This window comes from Chanos chanos, chromosome 8 (assembly GCF_902362185.1).
Source record: "Chanos chanos chromosome 8, fChaCha1.1, whole genome shotgun sequence".
NCBI lineage: Eukaryota > Metazoa > Chordata > Actinopteri > Gonorynchiformes > Chanidae > Chanos > Chanos chanos.
This window is the reverse complement of record NC_044502.1, coordinates 31,660,888-31,676,750: the sequence shown is the minus strand read 5'-3', so window position 1 is coordinate 31,676,750 and position 15,863 is coordinate 31,660,888. Positions and strand designations below refer to the sequence as shown.

General features: G+C 42.0%; 1 protein-coding gene across 1 annotated transcript; it reads left to right on the top strand.

Moving 5' to 3' along the window:
- Positions 1 to 1,770: 1,770 nt before the first annotated feature.
- ddx10 (DEAD (Asp-Glu-Ala-Asp) box polypeptide 10) lies at positions 1,771 to 14,879 on the top strand. Its single transcript, XM_030781915.1, has 18 exons — positions 1,771 to 1,968; positions 2,328 to 2,388; positions 2,562 to 2,692; positions 3,014 to 3,172; positions 3,282 to 3,402; positions 3,684 to 3,873; positions 3,986 to 4,112; positions 4,266 to 4,428; positions 4,733 to 4,817; positions 6,118 to 6,219; positions 6,821 to 6,908; positions 7,198 to 7,286; positions 7,656 to 8,021; positions 9,061 to 9,157; positions 9,622 to 9,786; positions 12,067 to 12,123; positions 13,134 to 13,249; positions 14,565 to 14,879. The coding sequence occupies exons 1-18, from the start codon at positions 1,771 to 1,773 to the stop codon at positions 14,770 to 14,772; spliced, it is 2,523 nt and encodes an 840-aa protein (XP_030637775.1). The 3' UTR covers positions 14,773 to 14,879.
- Positions 14,880 to 15,863: the final 984 nt, after the last annotated feature.

Sequence of the window (15,863 nt, the reverse complement as noted above, 5' to 3'; positions counted from 1 at the left end):
CTGTGTCTATGTGGAAAGCTTGACTAACTGAATGAAAGGCATTTAGAATGACAGACATTCCCCCCCTCCCATCCTCTCTCTAAAGACAGATATTAAACCCCTAGTCCAGATGCTCCTTATTTGCATTCCAAAGCAAACACTTCACACACACACGGGAGAGAAAATTAAATGAACCTATGCAGAAGAACAAATAAGGACCTTATTTAACAGCAATTTTATGGTTTGAGAAGAAAGAATCTGATTTCTCTGGTATCATGTACTCATCCATAGTTTGCAATATCCAATTTGTACCAAGTTCCACTTTCTTGAGAAAGATTAGGACGTTGGGGAATCCAGATACATGATCCAACTCTACCTCTACTCACGGCCTTTAGTCTACCGCAGTAAACAGCATGTGTCATCATTTACCTGCCTCAAAGTATTAGTCTCTTAGCCTCTCATGTATTCCCACGGCAGGTGCTGTTAGCCCTTTTCTCCTTATCTCTGGCACAGATAGGTGTGTCATTAAAGTGTTTTTGTCTATGTCATACCCCTTACTATGGTACCAGTCATAGGAAGATGCACCCCCCCACACACACACACACACACCCTTTAGAGTGCACGTGCAGATTGAGGTTTTTTCATTTTACAGCCACACACTATACAAATAATCCGGTCATCAGGAGAGCCCACAGCATCGTCAGGTACAGTACACACCCCCAACGCTGCCTCTTTACTCTTCCACCGTCAGGCAAATGCTACAGAAGTGTGAGGTCAAGGACATCAAGACTGATGAACAGTTTCTATCCACAGGCAATCAGGCTTGTGAACAACTCTCTCACACACTGCTCCCTCCCACCACTTTGAACTTGTTGATCTCTGGCTGACACACACACACATTACTTATGGTACTCTACTCAGCTCCACACACACACACACACACACATTTACTGCTGCTGTCTTCCTACTGTGAGTTGCAACAATGCACAGGGCACTTTATGACCGCTGCTCTCTGCCTTTGCACATGTACTGCACATGTAGCTTTAATTACTAAGTTTTACCTCTCACTGAGTCTTACCTCTCAGATTTCTTATAAAAGATAATTTTTTATATTAATCTTTCTTTTTTGGTAAATGGAGGATTAGCAAAGTAAGAATTTCATTGTACAGTGTAACTGCCTGTTTTGCGGTGCATATGACAACAAAACTCTTGAATCTTGAAATAAAATTGAATTGAGCTGAACAGGTTGCTTTTTCACTACTTACGTTTTCTTCTGGGTGTCCCCAATATAGCAATTCGCTAAACAGATATTTTGTTTTAGATAAGTCAGCAGGTTTTCATTTGCATTGATTTGTTTCCAAGGCCTGAGTTTACTCACAGGAAATGACAAATGCAATAATAATTTACAATAATTGAACATCATTTTTTAAACTATTTTAATTACACTCCATTTACATGAGGAGAGTATTTAATGAGAAAAAAAACAAATACACCGTACTCATACTAGTGATCAGATTTCAAAGTTTGTCTTCCACACGTTAGTGTTTTTAATAATTTAAGCGACTCATCCGTCTCTTTCACTGAACATCCTCTGCTTTCCCACGGTTCTAACCTGAACAGACCCCGTACCATTAGGTGGCGGTAATGGGCCAATATGGGTTGTATAGGAAATACGGAACTTCTATGGTATTCATCCACGCTGTTTCGGAAGTGTAGTAAGCATGTGTTTTAGTCGTCACCGTTAGCCGGACAGTTTCATGTGAATTGATTTTCTTTGCTACATCGCTGAAAATGCGGAAAAAAGAGAAAGGCAAATCAAAAGTTCAGAAAAACGACGAAGAAGATCCTGTGAAGAATTTTGAGAGATGGAAGAAGAAATATGACAAAACAAAGCAAAAAGTCAAACGAGCCAAACGACAGAATCCGAAGAAACGTGATTGGGAGGTGGAAAGGGAGTACATCCAGAAACTGGTCAACAAGTATGGAGAGGTGTGTAATTAAAGTTAATTATGATGGCACTAACGAACCTCAGCATGTAAAAGACTGTTAACCTAATATTTGGGTTCTGCTGCTTTCTATAACAAGTTAATTAATCTACTATCATACCAGCAGCTAGCGCAGCACTGGTATCCTACTAGTCGCTGTCCAGTGAAATGCGTCAGTTCACCAATCGAACCAAAGTGTTTGACATGTAGCACTCAGGGCATGACTCGCAGGCGTGAATTATAGCCAGCTTGTACCTCAGTTTAGCCGTTCCTGTTGCATGTATTAAATGACCACATACGCTTGCACCAATTAGTCGGAGTCCATTTCTAAGTAGTTAACGATCATGTGCTGTTGTCATACAGATTAATCCGAAGGAAGCTATCAAATTTTCTGATTTTCCGATCTCGAAGAAGACTCTCAGAGGTGAGCTTGATCCGCTTTCATTCGTACGTTTGTGTTTACTTTTTAAATAACATAACACTTTTTGCTTGGGAGAGCCAAACAGAAATCTGTAGCTATTTGTGACCATTCAGGTCCATTGACTGAAGTGACACATGATGTATTTTGGTTTTAAATTGTTTGCATGATTACTTCAGGGTTGTTGGAGTCTCAATATCGGCAGCCCACCGAGATCCAGAGACAGACCATTGGGTTTGCTTTACAAGGGAAGGATGTTCTGGGAGCTGCAAAGACAGGATCAGGAAAGACACTGGCCTTTCTCATTCCTGTACGTCGTCACAGAAGTAGTCTACTTTTATTCCACCTTAGATAAATTAGGGAATTAGAGTTAAAGCAACTTCTTTAATCTGTTTACTGGAAAATAAATTGCTGTGTTTTACGTCAAAACAAGCTGTGAGTCAATGAGCATTTTTCATATCATACAGGCAAATAAACACCCTCATGGTCTAATGATAGTAAGTCAGTCCTAAATGTCCCAGTGGGCCTGAAGTTTATTTACAGTTTTTCACAATGCAAGGTCCTGATGCCTGTACGGTGTTCTAGTCCAGTAGTGACTGTTTTAGTCTGATTTGTGTCTGTTTTCTCCCAGGTTTTGGAGTGTTTATATCGGCAGCAGTGGACAGCCATGGACGGCCTTGGTGCTCTCATCATCTCCCCAACACGAGAGCTCGCCTATCAGACCTTTGAGGTGCTGAGGAAAATCGGCAAGAACCACGAGTTTTCAGCCGGTCTGATCATCGGTGGAAAGGTGATCTAATATTGACAAGATGTCTTGTTATTTTTTTTGTAAATTATGCAGTTAGGTTTTTTGAGATTTTTCTAGTTTGTGTGAGGCTGATCTCTTTGGTTGGCCGCAGGATCTGAAAGATGAATCGGAGAAGATCCACCGTACCAACATCATCGTCTGCACCCCAGGGCGTCTCCTACAGCACATGGATGAGACCTCTACATTCCATGCTTCAGACTTGCACATACTGGGTAAGGAACCAAATCCTTAGATTTTTACCCACAATCTCAACATCACATTTTATTTGAAACTGGATTTAATAAAGTGTTGGATGTGGTTGATGTTGGGTTTGTGGTCGTAGTTCAGTATCAGTAATGTTTTGACTCTTTCGTGAATTGATCACATATGTTGAACTGTATTGTTTTTGGTGATTTCTTATTCTCTTGGCACTTGAGTTTTGTTTGTTATTCCAGGGGTCACCATAGATTAAAATTATGTTAAATAATGTTTTGTTTTCGCATGTCCCATTTAGTGCTAGATGAAGCAGACAGGATCCTGGACATGGGTTTTGCTGACACCATCAATGCCATAGTGGAGAATCTCCCTAGAACAAGACAGACACTACTGTTCTCCGCCACTCAGACCAAGTCAGTCAAAGACCTGGCCCGTCTGAGTCTGAAGGATCCAGAATATGTTTGGGTTCATGAGCAGGCCAAGTTCAGGTAAACGTGCTTGAGACCACATTCGTTAACATTATCATTTTTAATACCGAGATTGCTTTGCCTTTGACCTTTTGGCATTTTTGTAACATGTCTGTGTGTGTGGTCTCCCCAGTACTCCTGCCACGTTGGAACAAAATTACGTTGTTTGTGAGTTGCACCAGAAGGTCAACATGCTCTTCTCTTTTTTACGGAGTCACCTGCAGAAGAAAGTCATTGTCTTTTTCACCTGTTGCAAAGAGGTAATAAGCTGCTAATGAACACACCGCTGCAAATGAGCCACGTTTAAGTCCTATCTCAGTCCTGATTGGTCATTTTAGCCAGTTTGCATCGTAGAGCTAAAGTTGTCATATCCTCCTCTGACGCTCATCGTTCTGTCTGCATTATGTGTTCAGGTGCAGTATCTGTTCCGTATCTTCTGTCGTCTTCGTCCTGGCATCTCGGTGTTGGCTCTGCATGGCAGACAGCATCAGATGAAAAGAGTGGAGGTCTACAATGACTTTGTTCGCAAAAAGTCCGCTGTGCTCTTCGCCACCGATATAGCTGCCAGAGGACTGGGTAATAGGACACTGTTTGAACTATTTTACCAGTCTTCCGTCACTTCATTTTGCACTGCATGTGGCTAAAATACTTCTTTAGGAAATGGCACAACTGAATGAGTAAAACAGTTTTAAGTCAAATTTTGTCTTATGGCCTTGAGAGCAGACTAACATTCATGGGAGTATTATATTAGTTGTAGCCTTTAAAATGACCCATATACTACATTCTTTGGGTTACTCAAGCTACCATGATTTGCAGTATGTATCTATTCTGTACGGAGGTAGGATATTCCAAATTAATATTGCAATATTCCACTTGATAGATTTCCCTGCGGTGAATTGGGTGCTGCAGTTTGACTGTCCAGAAGATGCCAACACCTACATCCACAGAGTGGGCAGGACTGCCAGGTATTGACCATGTGGGCACTCTGTTCCACTGCTGAACTCAATGCTCATCTGAAATTCAGAGGAATAGCTCGTTATTTTGCAAGGCTTTTTTTAGCTGGAAAACTGGGCATTTTGGTGCTTGTGTTCATTCTTGCTTTATTTGACATTGTCTATTAATTCATTCTTTAAAATGAGTGTGTCAGGTTTGATTAGAATAGAAATTCCAAACAAACAGTGAACTGACAGTAAGAATAGATTTGTTAAGCACCATCACTAGGTGGTAGTAATACTCCCGCACCCTCATCTCCGTGGTCACTCCTCCATCTTCGTCCTTTTTGTTTTCAGTTTTGCTCTCATATGTCTCTCTCTCTTATCTGTTCATCATTTTCTGTGTGCTCAGTACTATGTAGATTTTACCAAGGCAGCTGTTCCACAAAGCCCTTCTTCTAGTTTTGAATTTTTTTTTTTTCTTCTTTTTGACTCTTGTCCTATCCAAAGCAAATCATCTGTATACCAGGTGGAAAATGTTAATCGCTCTAATTACTTTTTATGCAGTACCTCCACTTGGACCTCTGTAGCCTTCACATTTCATTCAGATACAATATGCATTGTCCTCATGTGCCGTATCAAAAGCCAGAGCTGTAATAATCCTGTGGAGTGACAGAAACTCCCCTGGCATTGTGTGTGTGTGTGTGTGTGTATGTAATGGTGCTCCCAGCTGCTCCAGCTGAGGTGGAGCTGTGTGTGAAGCTTGACTGAGCTTGTTGGAGGGCCCTCTGGCTGCAGCTCTGAATGTTCCACTCTTATCTCACTGCGAGGCAGCAACACACCTGCCCTCCTTTCCTGCTGTCTGTCTCTCTGCCCGTCGCTCTCTCTACCTGTCTGTCTCTCTGTCGTTGGGTTCCACTGACATGCAAAGCTCTTCAGCTCCGCTTTCTAATCGCATTTCTAAAGATCTATATGTAGGTTGATTCTTTGTGTTAAGGGCTGTCTCCAGGCCTCCAGTTTTAACTCATTTCCAAAGAGCCCACCAGTTGGAGAAGGTGTCCACTGACCTTGTACAGAATATTAAGTAAAGATTTGGCTGCTCTGTCAGCACAGTCCCAACATTTTGATGAGCTTATCATTAGCTTTTTGGTCACTCTGTGAATTTCAGACTGGAATTGAACCAGTGTTGTCAGACAGTTATGTGCAGACTCTCTACTGCAATGACCAACTTCTAATAATCTCTGTACTCTCTCTCTCTCTCTCTCTCTCTCTCTCTCTCTCTCTCTCTCTCTCTCTCTCTCTCTCTCTCTCTGTCCCTCTCTCTCATGGTCAGGTATAAAGAAGGTGGGGAAGCACTGCTCTTTCTGTTACCGTCTGAAGAGAAAGGGATGATTGCACAACTTCAGGAGAAAAAGGTTCCCATCAATAAAATCCAGTGAGTGCTGCCCAACAAAGCATCTACACACACACACACACACACACACACAGTGGGTGATTTTATATTATTACGTTTCTTAATCTCTATTGGACTAGCCTAATGACAATGAGATTTCCCACTGTTTTTAAGTCAGCCTCACATGTGCACACATTGATGCTTTGTGAGACATTGACTATGAGTCTCTATACACAGGGAACACATACAGATGTAATGTTTCATCAACTCACTGACTCAGTTTATTTATCCAGATGAACCTAATGCCTTGTATACAACCTGTCTGAACAAGCAGAAAGACCATAATCCACGTTAAACAAAATGTGTTATTCACACTTCCTGTGCCTGCACCTCACGGTGCAAAATGTTGCATGAATTTTCAAGTGAAAACTCTTGAAGCCGTGTCTTGAAACTGTCTTGGAACCATGTGCCCGTATGCAGCAGTGTGTGTATGAGCACACTAAAGTCTTCTGTGGCTGGCTGCTCAGTATAGGAAAGCAACTGAAATATTTTTTTTTTTCTTGAGCTTTTATTTGCAGAGGGTTATCATAGTACATTTTAAATAGCTGTGTCCTTTGTGTTGATAACTGTCTGTCTACCTAAGGGTGAACCCAGAGAAAGTTGTGTCTGTGCAGCAGAAGTTGGAGGCCTTCCTTGCCCAGGAGAAGGAGCAGAAGGAGCGTGCTCAGAGGGTGAGAACCTGAACTCCCTGGTCAGGGGCACACCGTCTGTGTGTCTGCTGTTCTTTAAAATGCCCCCTCCCCCAACATCAGTCAGTAGTTTTAATGAGCGCGTCCAGCGCCTGGCTCTGAATTCTACTTCTTTGAGCTCAAATTTGCTCTCATATGGTTTAGAATCTAAGTTAGGATTCGTGGAGTTGCTGTAATGTGATGGGGTTAATGAGATTTGTGATTGCTGGGTTTTAATTATATGCCTTTGCTGACTGTGTCGCCGTTTTGTTTCTTTTTGGGGGTTTTTTAGTGTTTTGTGTCGTATCTGCGCTCTGTCTACCTGATGAAGAACAAAGAAGTCTTTGACGTGTTCCAGCTTAAGCTCCCAGAATATGCAGCGTGAGTACATTCTTCACATAAAGAACTAAAGGTTTGTCACGCTTGTGCTGTGTATATATCCAGTAATTCCTCTGACATCCGTGAGACGACAGAGAGCTCTGAATCTTTTGATGATCTCATCTATGAATCTGAAGATGCACAGAAACAAACAGAAATCAGAGATCACTTTGATAGTTTTCCATAGCAGTAGTAATCACAGTAAGCCACCAAATATATTCATAATGATTCTGTCATGGCTCTTTTCACACAAGTGCCCTTCGATTACTGAGGGTCTGTTTTTGTTCTCTTTGCCCAAAATAGAAAAATCTTGAGAGATAATTTGGTTACTTCTCTGAAATAAAACTCAAACACATCTCATCTCCCTCACAGGTCACTGGGTCTGTCTATGGCTCCCCGTGTGCGTTTCCTGAATAAAGTGCAGAAAGAGAGAGAGGAGAAGGCAGAGTCTAGGTCGCAGGGCACGACTACAGACGAGGAGTCAGAGGAGGAGGAGGAGCTCCAGAGCTTCAAAGCCCAGCTCAGAGGAGACAAGCCCGGTACACAAGAGTCCTCCACGGAGGAAGAGGAGGAGGACGAGGAAGACAACAAGGAAGATGAGCCCAAGCCAAGCTCTGGCGGTTTTCTTTCCGACTCAGACGAGGACGATGACCTGAGGGACACAGACCTATTCACGGTCAAACGCAAAAACGTGTTTAATATCAGTGAGGAGAACCCAGACAGTACGGTGAGTGACGCGCTGATGGAAAAACTGCTTTGTGTTATTGAAAGTCCTCCCACCCACAACTACACTGTTACTACTGTATTTTAGAGATGCAAGCTACACTCCATAATAAAGCTGAAGTATACATACTGTATGTGTTAAAGTAACCACAATGTGGGACATTTAAACCAGCCCTCTTTAAACTATCACGCGCATTGGCCAACTGTGGCCATCGACTCTGCCTCCAAACCATGCAGAATAACGTGTTCATGTTATTTTGACCCTTAATAATGTGTCAGAACAAGTTAAGCAGCGTTTTGCAAATATTTTCCCAAGCAGCATTTCTTCTCAGAGAATAACAAAATCTAGATCACTTAGTCAGTATCAGAGGAAATTATGCTGCGACCCAACACCGGGGTTCTGACTTAAAATGTGTGTGTTCTCACCGCGTGGCCTGCTGTCGTTCTGCTCCAGCATGGGGCTCCACACACACACACCGTGTTCTCATGTGACATTGCCTGACAGTTTTCATGTCAGTTTTCATAGCATAAAGGCATATGTTGGCACTCCAGAACTGCTCCAGTATAAACTTGGTACACACCCTTTATAACTGCCGTGCCAAATGTATGAATGCCAGGGTGTTTGGATTGTTTCCATGGAAAATAACTGCAAAAGGTATGGGGAGATTGGGATACTGGGATACTGTTGTGCTATTGGATGTGCTGTACTGAGGAGTGTTTCTGATAGTGTCTTGATTGTAATTAAGTAATATAATTGTAATTAACAACATTACAACATGAGGTATTATTATAAGCCATATTATGGTTTATGGTAACTTTATGGTTTATGGTGCAGAATTTGTAAAGGACCCGAGTTCCTTTGACGTGCACTTTGACCAGATGTGTTACATAAAGCTAGGCTGGATACAGCTGTTTTTGTTTTCGCACTTTGACTTGTCCAATGCATTTGCAAATTTGTTGTTGACTTTACATGTCTTTAAAATGGTTTAAGTATGAGATGTTCATGCATTTTACTGGTCATTCCATGACAGGAAGAGAGTGACAACTCCAAAAGCAAAAAAGACAAGGAGTCCAAATACAAGGAGGCTAAGAAGGTCCAAAAAAGAGGCTTTAAAGTCAACACCAAGAAAGTCTTCACAGAAGACGGAGAGGTACGCTAACAGGTTTTTAACACCGAGAACATAAACGTTCAGTCGATGTGATTGAAGAATACACTCAGGGGCCATTTTATGTGGTACTTCACTCTCTTCACACACACATGGATGTCTCCCTCAGGTAATGAGCCTGACCTGCTACTAGTCTGAGTGCATCTAACAACTGGGCCACTGAGTGTTTCACAAACAGTGATATTTTATAATCCATGGAATATTTTATCCTGCTATGTACTCAAATGTGTGAAGGTATCACCCTTCCACTGAAGATATTGAAATCGCAGTTGGACTGCATTTCTAAGTACTGAAGGGTGATTTGTGAATGTTTAATGTATTACTTACTTTCCATTGCTAGCTCCCTCATCATGAAATTACAGTCAATAATTCAGAAAGCATACAGTCAAGAAGCATCATGACCCAGTGAGCCGGAAGTAAGCCTGGGGTTTGTGTTCATGTCTCTGCAGGAGGTACAGCAGTGGCCCCCCCTACAGAAGACCGTGGTCCCAGACAACGATGACGATGAAGGGGTATCGGGCATCAATATAGAGGCAGCCAGAGAAAGACTGCAACGTGAAGACCAGGAGTTCGACAAGCAGGAGTACAGCCGGAAAGTCAAACAAAAACACAGGGTGAGACTCTACACCACGTTTTTCTGTTTTAAGAACTCAAGGCAGTGATGCTTGTGTGAGTATTTCAGAGCTCTGTGGGTGGACTCTTCATTGCTGCTCATTTCTGGCCCGGCTAAACGGAGCTGAAAGTTTGAAATTTATACTGGTTTGCCCATAGGTGGTGTAAGAGAACAGCTAAATCTGCTACCAGGGCTGCAGATGAGTTCAACAAATAGAGCTAACTTTTACTCTTTGGCGTGTTTGCTGATGATAGTCGTTGCACAGAGTGAAGTCTTTCAACAAGAAAAAATAAATCTTAACTCAGGGAATATGATACCTCTGCAGTTTGGGGCTGTTGATTTGAAATTTCAGAATGTTTTGAAATGTCAAAAACTTTAGCAAGTTTAAACTTTGGACTTCAGTATCTCTTGGTGTAATGGCTTTGCACTGTATGAGTGTGTCAGTGTTCATAAAAACAGCTACAGTTACAGAAAGATGCCACTGCTTGGATCTCTAATTTACTGACTTTGTAGGAAACTAAGACCAATGTGCAATTCCAGTGACAAGCCGGCATGCACAATTAATACAGCAGTGATACACGCCCATTTTTCAGTGTCCCCCTGCACTTCCCAGTCATTGTATCTTGTCTTAGTTCTTATTGTATCAAAAAATTATTCAGTGTCCCTAATGGTTTCATAACCCTCAGCAGAGCGTAAAGCCAACTGTCTCCTCTCAGTCCAGAACACTAGAGGTTTTATGTGCAAAACTATGATTAAGACTCTCAGCAGAATGTGGGGTTGAGGCTGAAGCTATTAGAGGAATTTGCTGGTGCCATGGCAGGTTAAGACAGATAGAAATAACTCAGATGTTTGAGTTGGCTACACTGCTGTCAGGCAGAGCCGTAGTGACAGCGATTCCTCTGAGTTATTACTGGAAAGCCTGGCTCCTGACGATGAGATTTCAAATCATTCCTCTTAAACAAGTCGATACAATCCAGCCTCGAATTCAGGGAGCAGTGGATTTTGTGGTGTCAGCAGTTTGATTAAGGTATTAATTTGAAAGTTGTGCTTTCTTTAGAGAGAGACAGAGGAATGGGTGTGGATGAGATGACCTCTCTAATGTAGTTTCTGTATGCTTTACAGACCTGTTTAGGAATGGACTTTTTTATTGATTTCTTTTTTTATTTCTCTGAAACCTGAACATGCTATTATTTATTTGGCATGGAAATTAATTTTTCAAGTAATTCGTTTACAAGCTTTTGTTTCAGGTTTCCAGCAATATTCCGTTATCTCATTTCAGAAAAAAAATAGCTGTACACCAAATGAGATCTTCATATGGACTTTTTCAGATGCTGACACGCACTGTTCTAGTAATACAGCAAAAAATAGGAAATTGGAACATACAGACATAGAGGAATGAAAATAGTTATTCTGGAGGTTTTTGTTGTTTGTTTGTTTGTTTTAGTATAGTCATGTGCCATTTAAAATGTTCCTGGCTTCTGTTTATAAAATTAGTTTTGACTGCCCCAGTCCATATGAGTTGAGTTTTAGATGTCGTGAAACACTAACTGATTAATGAATCAGACTACACTGTGAGCTCTAGAGGATGTGAGCTCTAGAGTGACTGTCTCCTGCTTGTTATGTTGCCTTGGACTTCATTATGTTTAAACAGATACAGTCTATCTGGCTCTATTCTCCAGATTATCATCATTTCCATTTACCTTAGGGGAAAATGCAGGTATGGTTATGCAGGAGGCTCTGCACAATATTGCTTAACTTTTTTTTTTTTTTTGGTCTTTTTTTGTCATGAGACGTTGCAGAGGTTCATGAACAGTGTAGAAGCCCTCTGGTTTTCATTCTGATGGGGTTTTTTTTATGCTCATTTCCCCTCAAGAGGTGCTCTCATTCAAATGCACACTAGTGTTTTGGGCTCCCTTTTTGTTATTTTATCTGAACGTACAGGAGAAAAGCAGTGGTAAACTATTAGAGCTGGTGAATGTAGCAGTGATAAAACCATGAATGCATTACATCCGTATCGGTATGGATTCAGTCTTGCCTGGTCTCCAGTCAGCGCTCCAGTCAGTTACTCATAGACACACACGTCAGTATGGGGCTGTGTGACCTTTGTGGACTGAGTGCTTAGAGTACAGAAGGATGTTGACCTTTCTAACCCAGCACTTTGATGTCTGTCATTGTCTTTTTTTACACACAATTTTCTAACCGGATTGAATTGTAGTTTTATGATATTTCCATTGTTTCAGAACACTTATTTAACATTTTATTGTTTATCTTCGTGGAACAGGAGAAGAGGTTGAAGGAGAGGGCTGCCCGGAGAGAGGCCAGCAAGCGAAATCAAGAGGTGAGTTCCTTAATCAGATTCCGCTTTTGATCCTTAACGTCTTTACAGGACTTAACATCCAAGGGATCATTCTTTTTCTGACCCTCATCAGATATGGTGGTCCCTCAAAACCCTCGTAGTTACAGAATGGATCCCTTGGAGGTTGTAAAATGAGCTTAGCTCTCAACTATTCTGCTGAATGATGGCTTTGCTATCAGACTCCACAGAGCAGAAGAAAAGGATGTAATGGAGGACCCACCGATATTCTTTTTTTTTCCCCAGAGGCTCCTGACCTTGAACAACCTCAATAATTCTGAAGCACTTAAGAGTGTAAATGGGGTTTTGAACCAGGATCTGCTATGGAGTTTGTTTTTAGTCTAGGTTTTCATTTCCTTAGGTTATTTTCATTGATGTGAAAGTTGACCCATGTCTCTTCTCTAACGACACAAATCCATACGTGAAACTCCTAGAGTCAGAACACATGCTGCAGAAATGCTGTTTTTTTCACTGGAGACAAAGAGCATATGTTAATTAACCTTCCATTAGAAGCATCAGTATGTGTCACAGTCACTCTTATAGCCTCATTTACAGTCCACTGGCAGAGCTCCAGCTACTGGTGTGGAGGACTCGACACACCCTGACATGTGGTACAGTACAAGAGCACAGTGAATAGATTATATCAATGGCTTTGAAGCCTAATGTCATGGGAAGAGAAGTCAGTCTTCACATATGGCTTGGATGATCAGAGGCTGTTTAGATGAGCAATATGCTCAGTCTGGGAGATTCTTTGATGATGCACAGATAAAAAATGTTAGGGGGAGAAAATCTAGAGACAGAATATGTTTGTTTGATCATTTTTGTGATCCAGCATAATTCACATTAGTATTTCTGGACAACGTAGAATCTTTTTAGTTGACTGGAAATCAAAGGCAAAGAGAGCCCATTCGTTCCATGTCAAACAGGTTTGTTTTCTCAAAAGTGTAGATTAGACACATCTGTTCCTCATGAAAGGTGACTTTGTCTCTCAACAGCAGGACAGCGATGAAGAAGAGGGAGCGGCGTACTTATCTGGTGCCGACGATGAAGAATTTGACCCCAGCCTGCTGCCAGACCCAGACAAGATCCGAGACTCGGAGGACCAGGATAGGTAAGGATCTGACTGAACCGGGGACAGCAGACTCTTCTTGACTGACTATATTTTGACTTTAATTTGGTTGTTTGTTTATTAGCGCATAAAGTACTTTATTCACACAAAGCCAAACACCAAATTCAATAAGCTTAAAGTTTTCACCAAGCTTGGGATTGATTCTCCATATGCTTACGGAGCTAGTACTGAGCATCCACGAGCTGGCAACAACGTAATGGCCTTGAAGAGTGTCAGCCTGAGAGTACGTTGCATAATTGTATCCCAGAGGGAATAGTAGTTATGGTGGGGGGGGGGGGGGGGGGGTGAGTTTGTTCCTTGGTGACATAAAGGATTGATCACTCCTCTGATTGTACATACTCCAGAAGAGGCCGAGGGGGCCATGCTGCATCGTTTAGATTTAAACTGGATGCTGTTCAAGCAGCTAAAATATTCCCCATGCACTCTGTATATCTCTCTCTCTCTCCCTCTAACTCTCCTTTCCTCTCGCTTGTTCTCTCTCTCTCACACACACTCACACACCCATCCAGAGTGATTTTGATCTGTAGAGCAGGTGATATAGCGTTCTCCCCTGGGCCCAGGGAGCACACTGTGTGTGATTTATGGTTCTCTGCTGGGTTTTTACTGCACGGACACACGCTGCGTGTAGTGGTGAGAAGTGAGCGTAGTAAATCTAACACAGTACCCAGGATTTACTAGCTTTGCCTCATCTGGATCCATTATCCAAGAGCCACTCCCCTCTGAACACAGCTAACTACTGTGAGCTGTTTGTCACTGAGTCAGAGTTTCCAGTTGTACAAGCAGAGGGAAGTTGTTTGGCATTGAACATTTCTGAGAGCCTCAGGTTGTGTGTTATCCACCACTGAACTCGTTAATGCACGAGAGGAAGCAATTTTAACTTAATAACCTGTTTCAGAAGGAATGAATGGGTTAATTTTTTGTGTGTGTGGAGAGCTCCATTATGCATTGCATTATTGGTAATACTATATGCCATTACTTTGCACATATGAAATGGCATAATTAGTCTTTAAAAATCTGGTCGTGAAGCTCAAGTATAGATTCCGTTGCCATAAAAATCATCTAGTAACCTGAAGACATATGTCAAATAAAATTGTGTTCAGCTCAGTTTAACACGGCTGTGATATTAGCTTTGCACCAAGCTGCAGCAGTTACAAAAGAGTCTTAAAATGCTTTCTCTGCACATCCTCTATACATATTAAACATATACTTATCCACACTGCCATGATAACATTAGTGAATACTGCACTAAAATTCACACCTTCTGTCTGTATGTGTGCATGTCTGTGTGTGTGTTTAGTAGTGATGAAGAAGAGAGGGCAGGGAGGAAGAGAAGCCACAGTAGCAGCAGCAGTGCTGATGATGACGATGATGAAGATGATGAACACAAGGTGGACAGAAAGAGAGTCAGGCGTGAGGAGGGCGCCGAAGCCCAACCACTGGACACAGGCCTGTCCCTGGCCGAGGATGAGGAGCTGGTCCTTCACTTACTGGGCAGCGCGAGCTAGTGAACGCCAACGACGTCCACCTTCTGCCCTTTGTTTATTCAAAACTGTAATGGACAGTGTCTGCATAACAGTATCGTTCGTCTTTTAGAGGTTGCCTTTATTGTCAAATAAAATATCATTTTCCCATTTGTGTAACTTCAGTGAGTGAGATGTGTTAAATATTTCTGTAATGTACACAAGTGTGTTGAGGTGTAGTGCTGCAAATAGCACATGGGTTTTAACCACAGAGCAGAACTCATATGGAGAATATTCTAGACTAGGGTGCAACAACATGAAAGTCGTCGGGGAGAAAACAAAGACGCACGTTTTCTGCACCTTCCAGTCGTCTGAAATCACCAGGCATATCAGCTTGCTCGATTTTCAACCATAGGTAACTCTGAGGGTGAGGGTTGTTGTGGAGGAGCAGAGGAAAAAGAGGTTTAATTTTCTCTGTATGTTCTGCTACCTCAGTGTTTGAAAGGACTTGACGTGACAGCCTCAGGTCAAAAGCACAGAGTATAAAAAGCGTATAACCCGCAATGGTTGTTTTTCACTTAACTCAAAGCTCATAAACATAAGTTTATGAGCTTGAAGTATGTTCCCACCTGAAGTATGTTCCCACCTCTCCTGAGACACACCCTTAGAAATTTCTAATTTTCCATCCTCTCCTCATCTTGAGGTCAGTAATTCACATTACTCTCTCCTGGGCCCCATGTCAGGTATGCTTCAATGACACCAGTATCCTGAAGTTGCACTGAAGCACAACAGTGGAAAACCCTGAAGTGAATAGGTGGGGACTGCCTGAAATTGAAACTCCTCAAGGGGAGGGAATATCTCTCTGACTGGCAGCTGTTGTAGGTGTCTTCTCAGGTATCTACTTCCATCCAGAGAGATGGAGGTTGGTTAAGTGGAGCAACAGCAAAAACTGAAACTGAAGTCCCTTCCCCTCTGGACTTCTCTCATCCTTCATTACAGTCCATAATGTACATGTTCCAGTGTTATTCTCTCCACTGTCTGACTTTCATCTGTGGGCAGTCTCTGGTTCTTGTCACTGAATGTTTTTGTTTTTTGAGGGCTTTTCATGTAGATTTGCTGTTTTTGTTCATTATCCC